Source organism: Astyanax mexicanus, chromosome 13 (assembly GCF_023375975.1).
Source record: "Astyanax mexicanus isolate ESR-SI-001 chromosome 13, AstMex3_surface, whole genome shotgun sequence".
In the NCBI taxonomy this organism is placed as follows: Eukaryota; Metazoa; Chordata; class Actinopteri; order Characiformes; family Acestrorhamphidae; genus Astyanax; species Astyanax mexicanus.
Window position 1 is genome coordinate 28,563,443 of NC_064420.1, and position 25,292 is coordinate 28,588,734.

At 36.5% G+C, this 25,292-nt stretch overlaps 1 protein-coding gene across 1 annotated transcript in view; it reads left to right on the forward strand.

The window, feature by feature from the left end:
- The window catches only part of cntn3a.1 (contactin 3a, tandem duplicate 1), a 139,944-nt gene that overhangs the window by 18,973 nt on the left and 95,679 nt on the right, over window positions 1-25,292 (forward strand). Inside the window, exon 2 of the mRNA XM_049462925.1 lies at window positions 1,787-1,927. Within this exon, the coding sequence (XP_049318882.1) occupies window positions 1,861-1,927 (67 nt within the window). The 5' untranslated portion in view covers window positions 1,787-1,860. The remainder of the gene's footprint in view (window positions 1-1,786; window positions 1,928-25,292) is intronic.

Consider the following 25,292-nt stretch of genomic DNA (forward strand, 5'->3'; position numbering starts at 1 on the left):
AAGCAGGGCTGTACAATTAATTAGGAGCTGCTGGATTTGAATTAGCCAATAGCCTGCAAGTGTGTTTGAAGATGCAGCTTGATCTTACGTCACGACTTCGTGGCACATATATATATACTTTTCTTTGAAATTTAAAAATAAAACTGACAACTGCATTTAATCTAAGAACTCTGGGAATATTTAATGTGGAAAGAATTTTATAGTAAAAATTAATAGATATGTTAACCACTAATACATGTTTAGGGTTTAATGGATTAAAAATAATCACAGTTTAAATCACAACCACAGCATTCTATGGAAAAAAATTTAATTAGATAATTTGCCCAAATCATGCAGCCCTAATTGTAAGACCTGTTCCTGATTATGTTGGTTGTGTTTTTTGGAGCAATCCAACATAAAGTTTTCGTACAGCAGACATTTAGCTACATGTTTATTCGCATAATAATCCATTTAAAAGTGTCAATAAACTTTTGTCAAAAATGTCAGCATATTTACATTTCACAATTTACCAACCAACATTTAGACAAAAGTATTCAGACACAGTTCTGTTTGTCCATGTATTAGCATTTAAATGTATTAGCATTTTACCAAAAGTTCTATTAGGCATATTTGCTGTCTCCCATTTAGCCCATTATGTTTTTTGGACTCCAACAGCAGTATTTAAACAGCTTTACATCAGTTTAACCACTATTTACTGATAAAAACACCAACAGCTGTATTTAAACAGCTTTACTATGATTTCAGCTGGCAGGTGTTTAGGATTTGCATTGGATTTAAGGTACTACAGCTTAACCGCTACAGTCATGAAGCAGTTTATAAAATTTAACTTTTTGACATTTTGACCCTTATCCAACTACAGGTTTTATCCAACTACAAGTAGTTCATTTTTTTGGGTTGTTTCATTAGGTGTGTCAACTTTCCTAATAAACCTATGATAAACACTTCTGTAACAAATAATTAAACTTGCAATTTAGTTTTTTGGGTTCCACTTTAAAATAAGGCTCCTTTACAACAGGTCTATAAATAGTTTATAATTTTTAGACATTCATTTTTAGGCATTAATTTTTAGCCATTAGTAGATACTTACAACACATAAATAGAAAAAAACAACAGTGACAATGACGTATCTAATACAATAATATAGAAAGTGAGTTTAAATATTTAATATGTTATTATAGTTCAATGAATATATTATTATCAGAAATGTTAATGATAACAGATGGAAAAGACAAAATAAGATATGCATTTAATAAGATCTGAGGTTTAACAGTATAAATCAATGTGGACTCACTATTTGGTTGACGTTACTCCACTGTTGTAACTGCTTATTAATGGTTTATAACCTAATTATTAACATTAATATACTCCTTTATAAACTATTTATAAATGCTTTATAAAAAAGCCTTTTTTAAAGTGGTACCGTTTTTCTTTCTTATTATACTTCAGATAAAGGTTAAATTAATAGATTAGATTAAAATAATATTTTGAAAAAGTAAAATAATGCACATTGGTTAAGTATGCTTTTTAATTCTGCCAGACAAAAAAAGAATATAAAATGGTAATGAAGAAAAAAAAAATACTGACTGCTCTTTATAAAAACTATATCCAATTCGACTGTGTCAAATAACAAACAACTTGTGTCTATAACACTTATTGCTCTTTACAAATGTCTCCCAGAAAATCAAAAGTTTTAAGGTGTTTTGGAAAGTGAATGTTCTAGACTATTTGATGTGAATATGAATGTTTGGTGTTTGCTAACCCTTTCCATCTTGTCTTTTGATTTTAGGCCTGGGAAGGTTCAAGAACGGACAAAGGCAGCTTTCTATTTACCTGTGACTGGATGTGAGCTTTCACTGACCTATGACAGTTAAAATGGGGTTTCCATGGAAACTACTGGTGCTGCAGTCATTCATGGGGTGTCTTGTAGGTAAGCATCTTTACCTTATCTTTAGGCATTCCGGTGCTAATATTTATCTTTGACTTTCTCTATTGAGTAAATTCCTTTCATGAAAGGACGTGTATCTGGCTCCCGTCTCAAAGAGAGACACCGCTTTATTGCATTTGTTGACTTTTAATGCAAAGAATGACACATTGATTTAGACCCATTCCCATAAGAATTTAGAGAGAATGGGCTGAAACACTGTGACCTTTTGTGGGGAGATACTCTGCTCACTTGAAATGTTGAGGTCATAGCATTGAAATACTAGCTGATTTAGGTATGGTGTATTATGCCACAGAAAAAATTGTGTTACAGAAGATGCCGTTAGTTTGTTGTAGCAAAGATGGGACAATATAATCCAAAGCAATTTAAAAAATGTATCTATTTCTAATGCATTTCCTGCTCTGCATGAGGACCAGGCAGCAGTAGAAAATCATATTTATTGATCTGTTGTGATGCAGTGGTTAGAGTTTTATACCACACAGAATATTGGATATAATCTTTAATTGGTTTTGTATTTTGTACCATATGCAATAATGTTGTTATAATTTTTGAAACCAGTATATTTTGTATTTGTTCTAGTATTTCCTGTGAAGCTTTGGCGGAAAGCTTTATTAAAGCTCTATTAAAGAATTACATTGTTATAATGTGTAAAAGTTTTGGTCATATCTCAAAGAATATTGTTATCACAGAAATATTATGAAATTATTTGGATTGGATTGCCTTTATCTCTGTGAATTGAAGTATCTACTTGCTACTTCAAAGTCAAAGTCAAAGTCAAAGTGGTTTTTATTGTCATTTCAGCTATATACAGAGTGCACAGTGAAACGAAACAACGTTCCTCCAGGGACCATGGTGCACATAAACACAGTGTAGACAGAACAATAGTGCAACAGTACAAAAGTGCAGACAGACAATACAACACAATACAGACAAAGAATAATAAATAACAAGACAGTGTGCAAATTGTGCAGTGTGCAAAAAGGACCAGGTGAGGTAGTAATTACTCTATTACACAGTGTGCAATAGAGTCCAGTGAGGTAGTAGGGTTTTTAGTGCTTTCCATTTTCTGGGGTAAGTGGGGTAAGAGTGTGTGTGCATGTACACTTTGTGAGTTTATCATGTTTTTTTCATGAGTGGGAGTTTGGGCCCCACTGGATCAAAATTGTATAATAGTGAATGACTACGCAAATAAACAACCTGATTTCAAAATGACATAACGATTACACACATCTTTAATAGTTTAAGCAGATTATGTCTTTTTAATGGTGTTTAGAATGTTTGTTTATCCTCCTGCAAGAGCCATCCTCTTCTTACTTATTTTGAGATGGTGTGATGTTTGCTTCCAGAATTCGTTGCTATTTAATTGAATCCATTCCTTCCTCTCCTTGTGAAATGTTTCCTGGGCCACTGGAAGCAACACACGCTCAAAGCATGATCGATTCACCCCCTTGTGCTAAGCTAGATAGGTTTTTCACTACAGGAACTTTTTCCTCTAAACATAGCCCTGCTCATTGAAACCTGAAAGGTCTATTTTAACTTTTCAAAATGCATCAGGCTTGCTTGCATATACTTTTAAAATGTGATGTACAATAGAATTTCAGTGACTCTTCCATGAAGGTCATATTAATACATTCCTTCAGGGTCTGCTTAATCTTTCTGAAGGTTTTTTGCAGTTAAATTGGGGGTTTTGAACTCAATTTAACCTCTACCATTAACGTTCTTTTTGTAAATACATAACAGTAAGAAAAATATATCTGAAAACACTTTATCTTATATGATATTATCTTATCAGCCCTTTACTGCAGAGTCAGAGTGAGATAAAGCTGTTATAACATTTACAGGGGTATTTATCACTGCAGACTTGAGCTACACTATTATTCTAGTAGTTATTTAACTATTTGAGATGACAGTATTCATAAAATCCTTATTTGATTTATATACCTGTTGCATTGCATTAATCATAGCGTAAAAAGAAAGGAACTACACAAGTTAAGAATTTAATAACACAGAGCAAGACAGTGAAATCAGATTTGTTTTGCTCGTATTTGTAACTTTGCTAGTTTAGAATGTGCAATCAACAGACTGAAGAGAGGGGAGAGAACTTTTTTGGTATAGAATTATACCAAAAAATATACCAGCCCCACCTTCTCTAATGTGTAAAGCCAGACAGGACATATAACATAGTTAAATGGAGGAGATGGGGTGGTGGAGGGTTGCATAACTTTGTTTTAAACATATACCCAAGTGCAACAGTATTTATAGAGTTTTAGATTGGGAGGAGGGGCTTCTGGTATGTTCCTCCTTCTAAATCATTATATAACGCAATAACAGCAAATATTATCCTTTTTACTAATTTAGGCTCCCTACTCTAGCTGATGCTGCTTCATGGTACTTCATTATCAGTTGCTTAATACCTTTGGGATTAGTTGAGGATGTGTGTTGCTGATAGGGCTGGTTATTGTTTTAAAATTTTCTATACCTGTACTTTAAAGAGCTAGCAAGTGATAGCGTGAACTTGTGAGCGAGAGAGAGGGAGAGGCCCCAATCCCCCCCTACCGAGTACCAAAAGTAAAAAAAAAAAAAATGTATGCCTGTTTTAAATACTTTGCATGAAATTCGTGGAGAGTGCACAACGAGGTAAAACAACCCCGACCGAGACATTACATTCGGTGCCTTTTTGTAATCAAATTTTGATACCCAGCCCTTTGTGCTGATCATTTTTAATTCTGACCTTACTAACAATCTTGTTGCTGAATACAATAAAATTCTCACAGAAATGCTCCAAAATGTAGTAGAAAGCGGCTCCTAAACAGTACAGACAGTAATTGGAATAAACTCTGATTTGAGGAGAAACAATGAATAAGCAGGTGTACTAATACTTTGCCCATTTATATGTTGCAATTTGTTATGCTACATTTATACGTATATAAACACACATCTGTCACTAAATTGTATTGTAAATGTTTCTCCATTTTTCCTGTTTTTGTCTTTTTGTCACATTGTGAAATTGGCCGCTGTTCTTTACATTGTGGGAAATTCTTAACATAGTGATGATGATGGAACCAATGGAAATGCTCCAGTAATTACTGTCTGACAGTGACAATATGCTTTATGTATGTTATTTTGCCTCGTGACTTGACTTGGAATGTCTATATTTAAAGTTTTCTGGATGTTGTTAACGTCTCTGCAACATTACTTGTGTCAGTGTTTTAGTTTTTCTTTTTGGGAGTGTTCCTATTTTTTTATATATAATTTTATTTCTGAGTTTTGGCTATCCAATTGTCCCACCCCTTTGTGCGTCCCCATCCCCAGTGGCACCTGCAAGGAGGATGCGGACGAGCACACGCCTCCTCCGACACATGTGAAGTCAGTCAGCCCTTTTTTCCAGCTGCTGCTGATGAATCATTGCCTGAGCAGCTAGCACGCTCTAAGGAAAGCACAGCGGCTCGGTTCTGATACATCCGCTCACAGACGCCTTGTGCTGCCCAGCGCCACCTTTAAGCGTGTGGGGAGAGAGCGCCATCTACCCACCCGGAGGGAGCAAAGCCAATTATGCTCCCTCTGAGCGCTGGCAGCTGATGGCAAAGCTGCATGAACTGGTATTTGAACCTGCGACCTCCCGCTCATAGTGGCAGCGCTTTAGACCGCTGGACCACTCAGCACCCCCGTGAATGTTACTTTTAACATTTCCATAATGTTAGTATTCATTTAGCTGGAAAGATTATGTGAGAGTTTCTAATAATATTGTGATGCAAACAATTATTATGTCACATCTTTTCAGAACATTTCATGAACATCTCTTAGCCAAGAAGCAGTCTCCTCATGGGTTTCTAACATAGTTATCTGTATTGTATACTGTGCATCTTGTAGTCAACAGAGTGTGAATCAGTACAGATACAGTTTTCTGTCACGCTTGACCTCTCTGCAGTTCCTGAACTTCCCAAAAGTTCATCTGCCGTGAGTGACCCCCACATCCCCCATAGAGCCGACCGGTGGCGTGTACAAAGAGGTCAGCTTAATAAAGTCCAGCAAGCACAAAAGAGAGTGAATGTGACTAGAAAGGGCACGCCATGTTAGATGCAGGAGCTTGATAAGCAGAGATGACCTCTATATAAGAAAGATGACCCGGGATTGACCACAAGATTCATCCTTCTTTCACTGCTGTTAGTTTTTAATATAATATCAAATAAGCTATGTGGTCAAGAATAGAACACAAATCCCTGTGCACACTAGTTTTCTCTTGAAATTTACTTGATATTATGGATTGCACAGACATGCTTGTGGTGGTGCTTTTTATTAGCGAACTTTTATTGCTGCAATTTGTGCAATTTTAAGGCTAGTTTTAGTAGTACTTAGTAGTACAACAAAGTATTTAAATAAATATATTACTCCCATTAAAACATGCAGTTTTTCATTTCTTTACAATTTTTCTTTCCGCTGGGAGTGTTTGAGCATTTAATCTTATAAAAATAAAATGTTAGTAAGTGGAAAGAGTTTGATGCTGAACTTTCTGACCTTTAGAAACAGTTTTTCATACAGGCTTTTGTAAATAAAAGGCAGGAATGAAAAGTTCCCCTAGATGAATGAGCAGAATAGAGCTTGCTTCATACATTGGCAGTGGAATAAAAAATAGCATGGCAATTTGCTTGTGAAATCATGTCTTTGTGAGCGCTCACTAATTAGAAGGCATTATTTTAACTGTGTAGATTCCACAGCAACAAAGAGCTGAGCAGAGCTGTACATCAAACTGACGGAAAATCACTGTTCGGCACCTAAGCTACTCGCATCATTTAGACTAAAGCAGTGAAATAGATGTTGTCTACCTGCAAACATGTTATTTTTCTTATATACCTTGTCTGAAAGTTTATGTGCCCTTAAGTATGTAATATTGTGAAACATCAGGTCATGTTTAAGATATATTATGTATTTGTTTTAAGAATCCAACTGACAGAAAATCTTTATTTGGCATCTAAGCTACTCAGATAATTTGGACTAAAGCAGTGAAATAGATTATCTCTACCTGCAAACATTATATTCTCTTTCTGATCTACCTTACCTGAAAGTTTATGAATCTTTAAGTGTGCAATATTACAAAACACCAGGTCATGTTTATAATATGTATTTGTTTTAAGCATTGAGAAACAGATTGTGGTTAATAATGTGAGCCTAGGCTCCGTGTGGGAGTTGTTCAATAATGTTGAAAAGACTGGAATAAGTGTTGTTAAAATAAAGCTCAGGCACTGTCAGATAAAGGAACATATTCTGCAAGCTGTGCAAACATGATGGGTTGGTTTCCCAGACTACAAAGCATTCTCAATGGAGATTCCCCATTGAAAGAAAAATGGGAAACGGTCCCTAAGTGTGTACCAGTAATCTGGACAATATGGTCATTTTTTGTCACAATACATTTCTTAATCTTTCCCAATATTGATATGAACAGTATAAAAGTCACCACCTGTGGTGTATGTTATCACACCCTGGCACTGTCAGGGTATGGTAGCCTAGGACTGTAATTGAATTACTTTTTTTTTTCCATTTTCCCCCAATTTAGCTAGGTGAATTGTCCCACCCATTTAGCTGCTAGTCTACTGTATATCTCCCATAACTGGTGATGCCACAACACAAGGAGGGTGAAGACTAGGGTTGCAACGGTATGAGATTTTCACGGTATGATAACCGTCTCAGAAAATACCGCGGTATCACGGTATCACAGTTTGTTACATATATTATTAAACTGACCCTTAAGGAAATTACAACAAAGGTTTTTTGTTCAATTAACTATGTATTGTAGAAACCTGGAACAATAATATAGATAATGTCTCCTTAAAAAAAGAAGCTGTTCACCATCAGGTGAAGAAAACCAGGTTTTTCCACTACTCTTAAGGACATTAAGGGTGTATATAAAAAAATATATATATATATACATATGGATTATAATATATATATATATATATATATATATATATATATATATATATATATATATATATATATATATATATATATATATATACATACACACATGTTACACACATTACATGTACTCTAAGAAGTAAAGATCCTGTATTTAAAATATTCAGTACAATTATTTAAGTTTAAATTATTTAATATCTGATAAACTGAGCCTGGGTCAGTGTCTGATCAACAACTGTTGTAAACGTCCGTTTTACTGCCAAGTTGGTATATAAGCAGATACTGCAGAAAGAGGGGATTTATTTCTGACATGATCCTCACAATAGAGATTTCTATTTTAAGGCTTTCACACCGAGTCTGGTTTTAACATATAAAAAACAGGCACGTCAGAATTTGAAAATGAACGCATGTAAATGAATGGCGTCTTTCACATCCAGTCCGGCCAGGACCTTTACACGGACACGTGAATCCATCGTAGCACGCACTTCACGCCTGTACCTGCGTGCCCAAATTTCGGATAACTCAGCGCTTTTGCGGGCGCTTACCGCATGGGTTGTGCACGACTACAAAGAGGTTTTATTTATGTTCAGATTAAAATTATAAACTAAACACATACTTCGCGCTGCACAGCGGGGTGGTGTTCTTGGAGATGGGAGAACAGGTTTGACGTATGTCCACCTTTAGCTGTGACTTTACGGCCACATTGATTACAAATCAGATAACCATCCTCAGGTGCGTTCGTCGGGTATCCGAAATAGTCCCACACTGCTCTGTTACATGTGAAGTCATCCTCTGCCTCTTTTTGAACTGCTGCTGTTGCATCATCCCGAGGAGCCAGCGTGCTCAGAGGTTCTGATACATCAGCTCACAGATGCTTTGTGCTGAGCAACATCACTCTAGGAGTAATGAGAGGAAAGAGCCCCATTCACCCACCCAGATAGAGCAAGACCAATTGTGCTCTCTCGGGGCTCTGGCAGCTGCATGACCGGGATTCGAACTAGCGATTTCCCGATTATAGTAGCAGCGCTTTAAAAATGGGATACTTGAGCTTGTATATCTTTACATATAGAAGCTGCAAGAGGGAATCTCAGTAGACAGATGTGTGCTTCTGTCAAACCCTTTTTAAAAAGCAAGTTTATCGATTATCATTATCTGTCGGACAGTTTGATCTGTAGCACTTTTCAACATTAAAATGAAAAAATCTGATCTGGCCTAAGGGTCTAGCACATCAGTATAAACCCTCATAGCTAGCTAAAAATGTGCTTTCATAATTACTAGACTTTATGATTTTTTTTGCATAGTACTTAAAAATTTTGCTTTGTGCAGTATAGAGATGCTGAACATAACATAATAAACAGAGAGAAACTATTTATTGTGATTTTTATTTTCTTTCCCTCTTCAGCATGTGTGTAGGAATGAATCAGGGACTTCTGTTACCTGTATCAGGCAAGGCATCATCATTCTAATAAGAGAGCGTGGGAAGTCTGGTGGCTTGCAGACAGAAATGACAAGATGCCTAGACATGTCCACTGCTCCTAATCCTGGGCAGCTCTTGGCAGTCAGTGTTGAAATGATACAATAATCTCCAAATATTTCATAAATGTTTGCTGCTCTTTTAAGATGTGTGTGTGTGTGTGTGTGTGTGGTTGGACACAATGTCCTTGGGGAGTCGGACGTACCAAAAAACATGCTGTACACTGGGCACAGAGTAGGGCCTGAACTTTGTTATTCTTCTTTATTGATTGTCAGCAGTAGCGTCTGACAGAATCTGTTGAAGGTGATGCCTGGGGTGCCAGTGGCTGGATCAGTGTGTGCCCATGTAACAATTGCACAGGCTTTGGTTGTGTTTGGACGCTGATCAAGATATTCTGACATGTTGATTCAGGATTGTATATTTGCTTTTCTTTTCTGGTTAATGGTTGATATTAGTGTTTTTGGGGCCAATTTGAGGGTGGGACTAGATGCCAAATTATCCTTTCCAAGCAAATGCGATTTGTTTATAGATAAAATGTGCAGGGCTTTTCTTGTCTCTTAAGATTAAATATTCGTATCTTTTGGAACCAACCTTACTAGAAATTTTGTGAAACGCTGAGCTTAAATTGAGACAGTCAGTCTCATCAGCATTTTCTGTTTTGTGTTTATAAGCAGTTTACAATTTTGGTTAGTTGAACATTTACTGAATGCTACAGTTAACGTTCTTAAGTTGTTAAATCAGTCTAGTTTTCTGGATGTACCTAGAATGTTTTTTTTTTTACGTTTTTAAACATTCTTAAAACGTTGCTGCAACCTAACCTGTTTCAAAGTTTTAAGTTTCCGATCGTTACTTTTAATGTTTTAATGTTGGTATTCATCTTGCTGGGATGTTAGAAATGTTCTAATAATGTGGTGATGCAAATCATTATTATGTCTCACATTTTCATAACGCTCCTGAAATGTTACAGGCTAACCTTCTTAGAACCTTTAAAACATTGGTAGTCAACGTTCCTATAATGTTCTCTGTTTTCTGGGGAGCTACGTTTGTCAGTTAGCTAACTCTGTTGTGTTGCTGTGGTAATAGCTACTCACTGAATGAGATAAATTATGCTCTTTCAAGAAAGCTATTCAGTTAGCAGCGTTACTCTCTTCCCTCCATGAGACATGTTAGTATTAAACAGTCTAATAATATAAGATTTTCTGTAACAAAGCTATTCCAAGCTGAGCCCAGCTGAGCTGAAACAGCTGTTAATAAGTGGCTGATGCTGTGTTTTTGCTCAATTGTACTATTTAGCTGTGGAATGAGAAACTGCAGTTTTCTATGGCACAGGAGCTCCTACATGCTTTGCACAGTGCTGCTGTATTCCCTTATTACCAAATACAATGTGATCAGGTCACAGGATCAGCTGAATTAGAGATATATCACAGATCAAATATTTCGGCAGAAAATCATTAGATACCGATACATAGCCCAGCAATCTTTCCATCTCTAGTTGATATGATTATAATCTGTGTGAACATCCTTGCTTGGCAAGAGTATGATTCAGAACCTTTTATAATAGTCTGCTAAGGCCATGGATGGGTGGACACTCTGCCCCTCCAGACTCAGCTTTGTGGCCAGCAGAACTCTTTGCAGGGTTAGACTTTTTCTAGACGCGGATAAGTCAAACACCTATTCAGGCTTATCGTTGGATGTTCGGGCATGACTGGCCCTGGAGAGAGGGAGGCAAACGTGCACAAACATGTCTTTATGGTTGACCAGCTCAGCACCTCCAGGACCTTTCATTTTTCAATTTAGTCTACCTCCAGACTCTGAACCCACTCTGTAAGATCATCCCAACCCTGATGCACTTCTGATTGTTTAGGGACAGCCTATACTCTGATAGCCACTAAAACTAATCTAAAACTGACATCACATAACTCTGTGCTTCTCTTCCTTAATAACATATAAATATTGGCAAAAAAAGAAGAAGAGTTTAAGGGTCCATACTGCTATACTTTAACATGAAACTTAACTGGGCCTAATTAGTGTAATGAACATGTAAAGTAAAAATAATTCCCCTAATTTGTTTATGTAATGTGTCTTAATGTATGTTTCTATATGCAGCTCTGGAAAAAAATGAGAGACCACTTAAAAAGGATTATTTTTTATTTATTTTACCAAATTGAAAACATCTGGAATATACGCAAGGGAAAGATGGATGATCACAAGCCATCAAACCAAACTGAACTGCTTAAATTTTTGCACCAGGAGTGGCATAAAGTTATCAAAAAGCAGTGTGTAAGACTGGTGGAGGAGAACATGTTAAGATGCATGAAAATTGTGATTAAAAACTAGAGTTATTCCAACAAATATTGATTTCTGAACTCTTAAAACTTTATGAATGTGAACTTGTTTTCTTTGCATTACTTGAGGTCTGAAAGCTTTGTCTTTTTTGTTATTTCAGCCATTTCTCATTTTCTGCAAATAAATGCTCTAAATGATAATATTTTTATTTGTAATTTGGGAGAAATGCTGTCCGTAGTTTATAGAATAAAACAACAATGTTCATTTTACTCAAACATATACCTATAAATAGCAAAAACAGAGAAACTGATTCAGAAACTGAAGTGGTCTCTTAATTTATTCCAGAGCTGTATATATGATATATAGGGTTTATACTGATCTAGGTCTAACCTGCTATTTTAACCTTCACAACACAGATTCAGAATAACCTAATAACCTAGAAACTATTTACATATCATAGCAAGGAGCCAGGCTAAATTCACTAAAAACTGTTTATTTTTAGAAATCAAATCAGGATTTATATTGCAAACAGCCATCAAGTGCAGTGCACACGTCTGACCCATCCTATTTTTAATCCTATCTTTATTATTATTATTATTCTGTTAATACTTTAGAGTAACTGTAATATTTTGGGGAGTAAAGATCTTCCGTTTTTTTACAGTCAGATTTAGATTTCCGATGTTTGCTTAGACGTGGCGTAATTAGTAGGGGTGTCACGATTCTCTAAATTCTCGATTCGATTTTATTTCTCATTTTAGGGTCACGATTCGATTCGATTCTCAATTTTCTGTTTTCTTTTTTTTTTTTTTTTACAGCTGAGAGGCCTATGCCAGTTTTAGATTAGTCTTTGGTCAGTCATTGGTTTGATTCATCAAATTTACAATATCTTATTTCAAAAGGTGGGCTTGATATAAGTGCAAAGTGATACAAGTGATCTGTAATACACCACATTAGGCACAAATTAAATAATTTAATTAAGATATATATGTAATGCCATCTAGTGGCTTTTTTTGGTAGCAGCAGTATGCATTATTAAAACATCAATGTGCAACATAACAAAATAAATAATAAAAAATACAGGAACAGTCATGTACAAAATAATAGAACAATAAGAGCCTTAACAAACTGAACTCTATCCTACTGTAACAGTTAAACATGAAAAATAAGACTTTTTCGATCCCTGAGAATGACAAGTTTTTTCTTTAACAAAGATATATTATTAACTTTATCTGAGAGAAAGATGCTCCTTAAGGTACCAAAACTATTAACATATTTGAGGCTAGACAGAACAACTGTTATTTTTATATTTTTATATTTTGAAGTTTTTCTTTATGAAGATGAGAATGTCCACATTCTCTGGACAAAGGGCTGCTCTTTGAGCAGTCACAATGTCCGCGGCATCAGCTACAGTGTGCTGTGCCATTTGCGTAGCTTAGAGGGAGGGATCGTCAATCCTCTTTTTGACTTCGAGGCTTGAGACCATGCTAAAATTTCGAAATCGTGACACCCCTAGTAATTAGGGAGATCTGTACCAAGTTCGGCATCTGTGTGGCATTAATGTGGCATTTAGCCACGCCCAAGAACGAGATCAACGATGGTCTGATTGAGCTGAAAGATGATTACCGATCGAAATCGGCCCCAAAAACATGTATCGGTCCATCTCTTATAGATCTTATATAACTTACTACCAAGACTACAATCGATTTGATTTTCTTTTTGTAAAAAAAGGGCCATTATACATTAAATCTACATTAAACTAATAGAATGCATTAGATATCATAATTATTAACAAAGAAAATACTGTAATTGTTGCTGTATGATAATTTCTCGTAAATCTCTGTTTGGAGTGTGTGGCTAATAAATCTCTGTTTGGAGAGCTGTGTAGCCCTATCACTTCACCCTACCACTCTATCCCAACAGGAATCAGAAAATCCTACCCATAGGCATGAATACACAAAATGGAGGGAGGGGGCTGAATGGTAGTGTCAAGGGGTGAAATGGGATTGGTCCTGGTTTTGCTGATGTTCTGCCTCTTTTCTGTCACATTAGTCTGGCTTAAGGCACAAGAGGTAGGAGGTATTGATACTTGATTGTCACCTCATTAAATGCAAGTATGTCCAGCACCTCTACCTTCAATAAAGAAAAAATCCTGCAGTGTCCGAGTGATGGATGGTTGAATAAAGCCCTGCTGTCGTGGATATCCTCGTCCAAGAATGTGGCCGTCTTAGCAGAGAGCAAGTGCAGTCTCAAGGCCAGTGGTAATGTATTCACTGTGGTTTTAGTAGATCGATGGCCAAGCAGAGCAAACCTGCCGTGTCGGTGATCAGTGCCGATGTGGGCAGATATGGTCTCATAGCAGCACTGCTACAATGGTAGCAGGGTGAGCCTCACATTTTTAACAGCTAGACTCTGACATGCCAAAAATTATGGGATAGCAGTGTGTAAATCGGCCATTTTGAGTGATGCTGCACGGAACAGCTTTTGTATAAGTTGTTAGGTGTTATCTTGTGAGTTAGGTTGAATACTGCATACAGCATGCTCATGGTAAGGTGATGTAAATTATCTGTGATCAGGCAAAAAAAACTAAAGTTTCTAAAGTTGTGTAAGCATTTGTACAGATTCATTAATTTACAATGTCATATATGTACCTAGTGCTGGATGATTATGGCAAAAAAAATAAATCTAAATTTTTTTTCACAAAAAGCCAGAAAATAAGGCATTTAAAAGCTGGGACACAAATAAACTCTCTCAAATAAACTTTTTTCATGAAATAATCATGTTTGGTGTTCAGATGCTTTGGGTTGAGTCGACTAATTGAGTGAATCAATGATTCAAAACATAGATAGCTGCTGTTATTAGAAACAGTAGGATTTGTTTCTAGCTAAATATATGCTTTATTTCACTGGATGTTTGTGTTGCGCTTGCTGGAACAGTGCTGGAATTTTTTGGTACAAGCTCAGTCCTCGGACTGAGCGGAATGTTTAGAAAATATGCACGTTGATCTTTGGGATGCACCGGTAACCAAGATAAGACCCATAAACACTTTAGAAATCAGTAGTGTTTTTGTATATTTTGATAAAAAATATAAAATGTCTGTATATAAAGATGTAAAATCATGATTAGTCAATTTTGAAAACTGCATTAGAAGTGTAACCAAATGAATCGTGAAAATCGCTCAGCATTATATGTACAGATAATACGTTTTAGAAAATAGTGATTGTGCCCGGCAGTGTCTGGCTAGGATTGTCTTTACAAACAAGCAAGTGACTCAAAAATCACATCTATATTCAGTGCAGGAGGCTACACTTTGTAGATTAGTACAGTGTTCTTAAGACTTCATGGGACATGGCAAAAGTTATGGGATGCAATACTAATTCCTGTTCAATGATATTTGGCTTGTCAGTGTATAAACAAGAATCATAATTTACAAATCGAGAAAATGTGTAGGAATGAGGTTGTGCATGTGAACAGCTTGTGGCTTGTGCACATGCACAGAACGAAGATTGGTCACTGTCTTGTCCAGTGGTCCATGGCAGAAGGTCGCACATGACCTTTTAGAGCTTGAAAGCAGTAAGTATGTGTTATGGTGGTGGACTCTAAAGACAAAATAACATTCAAATAGTAGGAGATCAATCTCGACCACTCCTTTTCCACATTAGTCACATGATTTTTTTGGCCCAAAAAAGGGCAGGAAAGACTGTTCAGCATCAAAGTAGTAAGACCACTTTTAAATCCACTCCAAAGGCAAAACCCAAGCTCTAAATTATTTATGAAGTGAGCCAATAATTGTGGAAGCCAGGAACAGAGATAAAGCTGTCTGTACTTCTTCTGAATGAGTGAAAAACATAAGGGTTCCTGCCATAGTAGCCCAGCATACAATCTCTTTAATCAGTGTTGTAAATAATAAGAAAATGCCATAAAGTACATTGTAGGTCAACTTAAATTCAAATTATACAGGTGTATTCTATAACTAAAAAAATCTATTTGTAAAAGATCACTATAAAAGCAAATAATTGCACTATACTAAAATTCAAGGTTTGCGGCAAATGTTAAAAAAAATGATTGCTAAGTAATTAGGACTAGGTTTAACAATATGTTTCCATGTAGTTTCTAAGCTATGGTGTAGGAGTTGGTGCAATATAAGATATTGCTAGGTGGTTACAGAGGTCTTTTGTCTAGATGGTAGAGTTTAAGACCATTTGGCCAATTGGTGGAATGAAAATATTTTGGTAAAAATGTGGTGCCAAAACTTTCACTCAAAATATGGTTGGTCCAAAAGCTTCTTTACACCACACTGCAGAGCACTGGAAAGAAAGGGTTTTATGTGTTCTCTTAACTGAGCTAAAATTCCACCATTCATTCCTATTGGGGGGAAAAATGCAATGATTTTGTAGCTCAGACATTTGGTGTGAAAGTTGGGATTTTTGGGATAATCGTTTCTGAACACATTTCAGTGCATTTCTATGAGAGTGTTTTGGCCCTTATTCTTTTCTTAATTTGTATGCGTTCACACAGTTCAAGTTTAGGATGAATGTATCAGTAACATTGCAAATAATTCAAAAACTGTAAGTGGAAGCTTATCTTCATTCAACTAACAATAAAAAACAAACTTAAGACTAATTGCAGTAGGCAGTTATACTACCTTACGAAGTTTTCCTAACATTTTGTGTGTTTTGCAGTTCAAGTATTCACCTACTTACCTCTCTATGTGGCTTGAAATACATAGGGACAACAAACAGCCTGCTGCATATCCAGATTAATGATTTGAGCTCAGATCATAAGGGGACCAGAAGTCCCATGAGGCTAGACATTTCAAAGAGAAAAATGTCCTCTAGTTTATTGTGGCCTAGATGAAATATTTTATTCATGTGGACACACAAATATTGATCAGAGTCTGTTCCAGTGAAAAAATATGCGGGATCATGTAGGTCAGTGTCTGTTTTGTTTTCTTGTAACTGTGATATCTCAATTGTGGAATGACTTCTAAAGTTTATACAGAGAAAAACCTTGGATTTCATTATTATAAATAATGCAACAGTTTTAGTTGTTTCTTGATAATTAGCTTATTTACAGCTTTTCGCCAAATGTTCCTTGGCCGATTCCTTAAACAATTAAACCTGGTCTACATATTTTAGCACAGGTTTAGCACAGGTAACGTGTGTTTTCTTTAAGAAGATGTGGTTTATTTACTTTGATTAGGTTAAGTTTAGGCCTGTCACGATAACTACATTATCGACTTATCGTTTTAAAAATTGACATGACTTCAATAATTTTAATAATGGTGATATTGTCCATTGTGTTGCACTTACATATTTTGTGACTGTGGGCGTGGCCGGTAGTGCGAAAGCACAGAGAGACACAGAGACAGGGAGTGAATTAACTCAAAACATACCTTTATTAGGAAAAATGCCCTCCATCAACACACAAATCTAACTTAAGAGTGATAATAACAGCCCAGTGTGGCTCTAGTTGCTTAACTTTAGTGTCTCTTAGGTTCGTGTTGCTTTAGCTTTTCATTTACCATCACCAGGCAGGGTCTTTATGCTGGTACAATGCGGGCCAGCTGGGACAGACCGGGGCTGCACGTCACGGTGAGGGACATGGTTCCCCTGCCTCCTCACTTCGCAAAATTAGGTACAGTTCAAAAATTAGGTGTGTGAACAGGAATGGAAAGTTTATTGCCTTTAAAAGGGTTAATTCCATTGTTATGATATTATGTTACAATTTTATTAGTGCCAAATTAGTGGTCTAAAAATGCCAACAATATCATTTATCGCAATAATTCCTAGGACAAAATATCGCTGGCAAAAAATTGTTATCGTGACGGGCCTAGTTAAGTTTGTCACACTTTATAATAGGCAGTGTCCACTGCTCCTGGCACATGTCCTCACAATATATTACTGGGTGTTCTCTGCATGGGTGCGTTAAAAGTCACATAGAGGTTACATTTCATCTGTCCATCAAGAACAATTATGGCAGATATGCTTGTCTTGTCTGGCTCTGTCTTGTCAAATATAACTAAATTTAGTATGTTATTGCTTAACTCAGAACTTGCATCTGGTCTATGCACAGTATGGCACACTTGTATATCTTGATTACTAATTAGGGGCATTTTTACTCTTGCAATTTTCAGTCCAGTTAAACTGTATTCAGGTTTGACTGGTTTTAACATGTGATCTGGTCGCAATGTGGTCTGTCCTTGATCTGAGCCAGATGTACTCTGCAAGTATAGTTTAACCAGGCATGTTGCCCATATAATTACAACAATAATTAATAAATGTCAATTGTAATTGCTTTACATTCATGTACACATAATTATGCACAAGTCCAAAACATGGGATCTTCTTCCTGTATCTTGCTCTCACCCCAAACATGTCTGAACAAGGGGATAAGAGAATGTTCTCATGCTTCTAAAAGTGCTCTACACATCTAGAAATAAAAATGGCAAAACATTGCTTAATACACTGTAAAAAATCACATTGCATGATGTTCAACTATTTGCAAAAACTATCAGTGTCAATTTTGATGTAAAGGAGCCTTGGGGGCTCAACTTAGAGAACTCTGTTGCCCTTTAGTTTTTATCTTAGCCTAGGGAAGAAGATGCTGGTCAGCAGAACTCAAGGCCCTGAAATAGTTCAGATATATATAAGTGGGAGACAGCCTATTTAGTGCTTTAAAACCCCACTATAAAACTTTAAATTGAATTCTGAATTGAATTGGAAACCAATATAGGACTGATAGTGTAGGTGTAATGTGATCACACTTTTTTGTACCAGTGAGGTGTCGAGCTGCAGCATTTTGGACAAGTTGTAATTGTGCTAGCAAAGACTGGCTGGCCCCAATAAGCAAAGAGTTATAGTAGTCCAAACAATATGAGATAAGTGCATGTATCTTCTTTTCCAGGTTGCTGGCTGACAAGAATGGCTTAATCTTGCAGATTTTTTCTGATGGAAAAGTTGCTTTTGATCGTATAAGAGATATAGCTGTACTTTTTTTGTTTAACTGTGGCTATGCATATGGTGCAATAAGACCTAAAATGCCAAGACTGGTCAGATCAGAGGAGCTGAATTAAATAACATTTATTTTGTTTACATTTAGTTTCCAAACAGTAGACCATGCAATGTATGTATCTGCACTATACTTGCCTATAAAATTGTAACAGGTAGACCTGACATGATAATTACATTTCTGACATATTGTGCAAAACATTAACCTGACTTCAAACATGTTTGCTGCATATTATATTATAGTATGTTAGTATTGTTATTCCATGAGATTATAGGATGCACAAATATTAAATATTTTCTCAGAAAAAGCCCTAAACATGGAATTTAATCCTGAGAATATGTTTAAATGTGTAATGAACTGATAAACAGCGAGTAGGCTGTTGTCTTGTCCCTTATCGGGTGTTTTCGTAGATTTTTTGATACACACAAAGAGCAAACCAAGTGTGTTAGTCCATTACCCCTGCTTTTCTACACAACATGTGTACTTTCGGTTGATAACATTTAATTACATTATTGAACATTCAACATTTCCAGGCTACGGTAGTCTGCTTGGCTTGAATGAAAATATGTTGTCTTAAATAGTAGTGTAAGACAACAGATGTTACTCTTTAATAATTTAATACCAGTCTTGCTTAATTCTGTCATATACTTGCCCTGTTCCCTATCGTTTTCTTTCTGTTCTCGTGTTTCTTTCTGTGGTTGTTTTAATTTCCCCACGTGGTCCTGTGTGTACCTCAGTGTCTCCACCCCAGTCCTGTGCTCCCAAACGTGATTCATTTGTAGCTCTGCCCCCTTGTTACCTGTTTCCTGTTTCCTCCAGTGTAATTATACCCCAGTTTTTCAGTTTTCCTTTGTTGGTTCTTGTGCGTGTTCTACGTTAGTAAGGTTGCTGTTTCTTTTTTTGTGTTTATTCTAGTAGTCCTGTCTGTTCATGTGACTAGTTTTGAGTTTATTTTTTAGTTTATTGTTTGTTTTCTTGTTATTGAATAACCCTGTGTCCTCCTTGCTGTAATCCCTGACAAATTCTTTAAAATCTCATGCAAATATTAACAGAGTGTCGATATATTACCATATTTCGATCAAAAGTTTACTTGATAAAGTGTAAATAAAATAAACCTGAATGTTCTTTAGAATTTTTGCTATACATCTTTTTATAAATATAGTCTGACCTGGAAACATTTATTATGAAGCCCAAAATAGTAGATTTTGACAGTGTCTAATGCTAATAACTGTTCTAACTATTCTCCTAGCTATATTAATAGCTTATTTTTGATAACAGATCTACGGCACTGTGCTGGGTTAGATTGGGTCTGTTTGTAATTTAATATGATATGTGTATTATGTTTATAGTTCATTCAAGTCATTGGTTATTTTTAAGTTTAAGATAATATGTGTATCATGTTTCTATGTATCTCTGGTCTTCAGTTATTAATGTCAAAACACCAACATGTAGTTACTGGCTTAATGAGGCCCTCGGGCAGGTTCTGAGTGATATTGAAATATTGAAAATGTGTTTAAAAATGATTACATTTATGAATATTAATACAGAATTAATGTCCAGCCCTAGATATATATATTTTTTTTTAAACAAATTACTTTTGAAACTTTTGTTGGATAAATATTTTCTTAAGCTTATAACCTTATTGTGTTGGAAAAGAGTGCAGATCATGCAGTGACCAATGAATCTGTAATAAACCCTCCGCATACACACAGCGCACAGATACGTACTAACGTATATGAACTGTCGAATAACTCTTGAGTTTAACCAATATAATGTTGAACACAATACATATTGCTCAATTAAAACAAAACTATTATTGTGACACCTGTGACACACCTGTGACAGACTACTAGCAGTCTGGAATGGAATGGAATAAATCTTACATTAAATCATAGACTTTTTTTATATGCATAAATAATGTGTTATCAATAAAAGGTCCCACATGAGCATTGTAGTGAAATGAGCAACAAATATATTAAACATCGCAAGAAAATAAGCACAATTTGCTTATCTAGAGACAGAAACTAAAAAGATAAACTGCAGAGTATAGATTAATGTATGGTTGGAGAAATCACATGGACTGACACCATTTACTTTAAATTGTACAGCATTACCTTAATGGTAGTACTCTTTCCTAAGAACTGATAGTTGACTTCACATTGACAAGCAAGTGTCTTGACATTTCACATTAACGTGTAGTCATATAATTTATTGGAAAAAAAATTGCATCTATCTGACTTTCCCATACTTATCCCACACATAGCATTCTGCACCCTGTACTTCCCACGCAACTCATTCTGTACCTGCACTTTACTCATAATTACTGTGTCACATACACACTCAGAAGTCAGCACATGTATATAGCATTACATACATTTATATCCGGTCATATTAACATACATCTACAGTGCAGTACCATTTGTCTTTAGTGTAATTATTGTATTGTTATTGGGTGTGTTGTGTATACTGTTTAAGCAGAATACCCGCCGGTCTTAAATTTAATTTTACATATTTAAGGTCTAAAAGTGTCTTAAAATGGATGGAATTTTAGGAATTTAGGAATTTAAAAAAATATCTGAGGCAAAGTGAATAGCTACACAGAGCGTATAATTTTAGTCATGCAGAGAATTTCATTTTAGCTGCACAAAGCGGTTAATTTTATCCATGCAAAGCGGTTATTTTTAGCAGTGCAAAGTGTTTCATTTTAGCCGCAGAAAGCGGTTAATTTTAGCCGCGCTGAGCATTTAATTGTAGTAATGCTAGAGTGTTTAAATGTGTCCGTCAGAAGTGTTTAATTTCAGCCGCACATAGTATTTAAATGTAGCCACATGGAGCGCTTAATTGTATTTAAATGATATGTCTTTTTTTGCCACAGTAATAGTATTAGATTTTCTTGTGAGAGGTATTAAAAAGGTTATACAAATCATAACCTCATCTTTAAAAATGTACACATACCATGTCTAGTTATTTGTATATTTTTACTCTGTGATGTGACAGTAAATATCTTGAATCTTCAATCTTGGAAATTTATTTTTTTATTCTATTAGATATAAGTGTTGAATGTATCATACTAGTTCAATGGTTGCCTTTCCTGAGTTAAAGGTACTGGGTTATAGCAGGACACCACTAAAGGGTGCAGGGCAGGGGATCCTCCAGGAGCAGGAATGGGAATCACTGTACTAAAAAAATATGTAAGTTTTATTCATAAAAATCAGGCATCCAATCCCTCTGAGGCTTAAACAGACTGAAGATTGGATTATTTCTCCACTCATTCTACCTGACAGACATTGCTTTTTTATTGTCTGTCATCTTGGTAAAAGTGGAGATTCACATCAGGCATTCTGTCATAATCTGTTATTACCATTCATTTTAATTTTCAGATTTAGTTTTTGAGATACACAGGAGTCCAGGGATATGAAGCAACATGAAAAACAATACAAAACAAACCAGATAAATTGCAAATGGGCAAACAAAAGACCAGAACTTGGTTTGGTATTGGTGATTGGTAAAGATAAGGTGCCATTCAGCTTTGAACATATGTGAGCAGCTACTGAAATACGAGAAAACAGTACTTTTGTCGAATACAGAACTTCAGTAATATTGTATCATGTTTCCAGAAAAAGGGAGCAGGTGCTAAAAGATGGGAGCATCAGATAAAGGTGTGCATGTTTAAGTGTGAGATGTATGACAGTGTGAAGGTTTCAGTTCAGCCTCTGTGTATCGAGGAGTCTGATGGCCTGGGGGAAGAAACTGTTGCGGAGTCTGGCAGTAATGGCTCAGATACTTTGGTCTCTTTTTCCAGACAGCAGCAGCAGGGAAGAGAGTCTGTGTGAGGGATGGGTTAAATTATCCACAATGCTGGTGGCTTTGCGGATGCAGAGTGTGGTGTAGATGTCTGTGATGGAAGGGAGGAGAGCCCCAATTATCTTCCAAGCTGTCCTTACTATTCTTTCTAGGTTCTTGTGATCAGAGCCTTTGCTGCTCCCAAATAAGAAGGTGAATGGAGAAGATGGGAGGTGGGAGATGGGTTTCCTTTACTTCTACAGAAAGTAGGCACTGTTAGACTATATTGGCTATCAAGTAAGGGTTGAGTGACTGAGGTTCTCTGTAAAGATCCTGGCAATTTATTTCTCGTTTTCTCAACAACCACCTCTTTATCTCAGTGTGTTTATGCAATGTGGGTATGCATGTGATATATAAAAAAACAATTTCAGTAGCTCATGTCATTCCACCAAGTTAGACAGAGATGTGCATTGCTTACATTTATGGTGTAATGCCATTACTGGTTTAATGTCATACTAATGGACAAACGTAATGAAGAAAAAAAAAACAGTGTAGCGTTTAGTTTTGCAGGACTGTCATTGCCTGCAAAGAATAATCAATGATATTCCAACAATGCTCTCTATTTAGAAAAGCTCCTGTGGCATAAAATCTGACATCTATAATATTTTATGACTCTTCCTGGTAAGGGCCTTAATCCTTGCTCTCAGAGCCTTAAAGATGTAGACCAAATATTTATTAGTTTTTAGATTTGAAGGGCACTGATGAACATGGCTTCTGACTAACAGTAGTGATGCTGGGCAAGGCCAGTAGCTGGTGTGGTTGTGATTGTAACAACATCCATCCACACAAGACCTTGTCTCTCTTGTTTTCTTTTATTTTTCTTGGTCCTTCCTGTTCTTGTCTTGCTTTTCTTCCTGTTTGTTTCTGTAATTTCCTCCGCCTGTTTTTTTTCCCCCATGTGCTCTTTAAGCACATGGCCTTTTTTGTTGTTGTCTTGTCTCCGGCCTTGTCTCTAGCCCTGCTCTGTCATCACTGTTCTCAGCTATGTGTAGTTTGTTACCCCGCCCCTCGTTATCTTCCCCAGGTGTCTCCAGTCTGTCAGTGCATGTAGAGCCCTTTGATTCAGTGTTGTTTGTCTATTCCTTGGTGTGGTTTGTGTTTTTCAGGTTTGTGAGTACTTTGTTTGTGCTCTTTGCCTGTTCATGGTTTTGTTGTAGCCTGTTTGGTTTACTCTGTCAAGTTTCCTTAATATTGTTAACCTAATCTTAGTCTTGCCTTTGTAGTTTAGTTTTCTTAGTCTTGCCTATTTGTTTTTTCGTTTATTGTTTTTTTCTTTCTGTGTTGCTTTTGGTGTTCCCTTGTTCGTTTAATAAAGCACCTTGTTTCTGTACCTGCATTTACTTCCACCCGCTTATCCCTCTACATCTGTGGGAAAAAGTCAGATTACTGTTTCAGAAGCATTACAGATAAAACCAAGAAAAGTTTAGATTTTTTGTTTGTTTGTTGGCTTGTTGTGGCTGCTGCTCTTCACAGATCTCTACATCGGTGAGGGTTTTTCCACGAGCACACAGACCCTTCTCCTCTGTCGGCATTACTGGCAATGTAATTGTCTCTTTTTGTAAAGGATGGCACTTTATCTGTAAAAACAGGTGCCAATCAAATTCATATTGCAGTCAGTGGCCGGTCTCCTTATGAGTAATCTTGAGTACACATTAGCAATGCAGAGACAGATGGCTGAGATAGTATAGCAATGTTAATGGTGTGATGGTAATGCTAGAAGTGTGATGGTTATGGCATTATTGCAGCACTAGCAATGCAGTTGTGATTTTGGACTAGCATCTGGTTGCCCTGCTGAAGGAGCTGCTGTTAGATATATGTGCTTATACAGCTAAACCATCTAATATAAATATTTCATAATAACTGCAGGGCTATTTAAAGGGAAAACTTTTAAGGTATAATTTCATTAACAATTCTATTTGGGCATGTGTGTTTTAATAAAGTCACTTTTTGAAACTGCCTTCGAAAATTCAAAGAGAAAATACTTTTTGAATGATGGAAAATATTCCAATCCAATATGACTTCTACTAGCAGACCATTCACACCATCAGCTGCTTCTGATTGAGCTTTTGACCTTACAAGTTGTGAGTGTCAAAATTTGTTGGGAAGGGAAATTCGGGATATATGTGGCTAAAAGTTGCATAGGGCAATCCCAGCTTATGTGAGAATATGATTGAGGTTGGTATAAAGATAAGAATGCATTTTGCAGAGGTATTTCCACTGTGTGTGTGTGCGTGTTTGAGAGAGAGCTTATTGCATGCATGCATGTGTGTGTGCCTTATCTTTAGGGACACCAGAAAGGTGCCTTAATACAGCAAGATTGGCTTTTTCATTTGATGCATAAATCCCCTGAATCTGAATCAAATAGATTGGAGGCTGCGTGAACTGCCTCCCCCCACCTAAGCAGCCCCCTTCACCCCACACAACCTCCATCTGTGCCTAGATATTCACGCTGAGGTAAGCTGGCTGAATTCATCGGCGTGTCAGACGCTATTGAATTTGAGATTAGTTTTTATTTGGGGCCTCAAAGTGCTTTCAGCCCCCCCTAAACAGTCCACAGCACCACTGCTTCACCAGCCACACCAGTCAGTCCTCCTGTAGTGACCCATATCATCGCATTGGGAGAAGAGACACTGAGAGCATCTTTTTTATTTATTTTTTTATACAGGTCATTTCTTTAACGCATCTTTTTGGTATTCTGAACCTGTCAGGGGTGGCTCACTCTCAGGTTGCAGTGACAGCACTGACAGTTGATTGCGGTGTGTAGACACAAATGAGGCTGCCCACGAGATCCACAGCAGCATTGGCAGTATGCAGAGTTTATCTCCA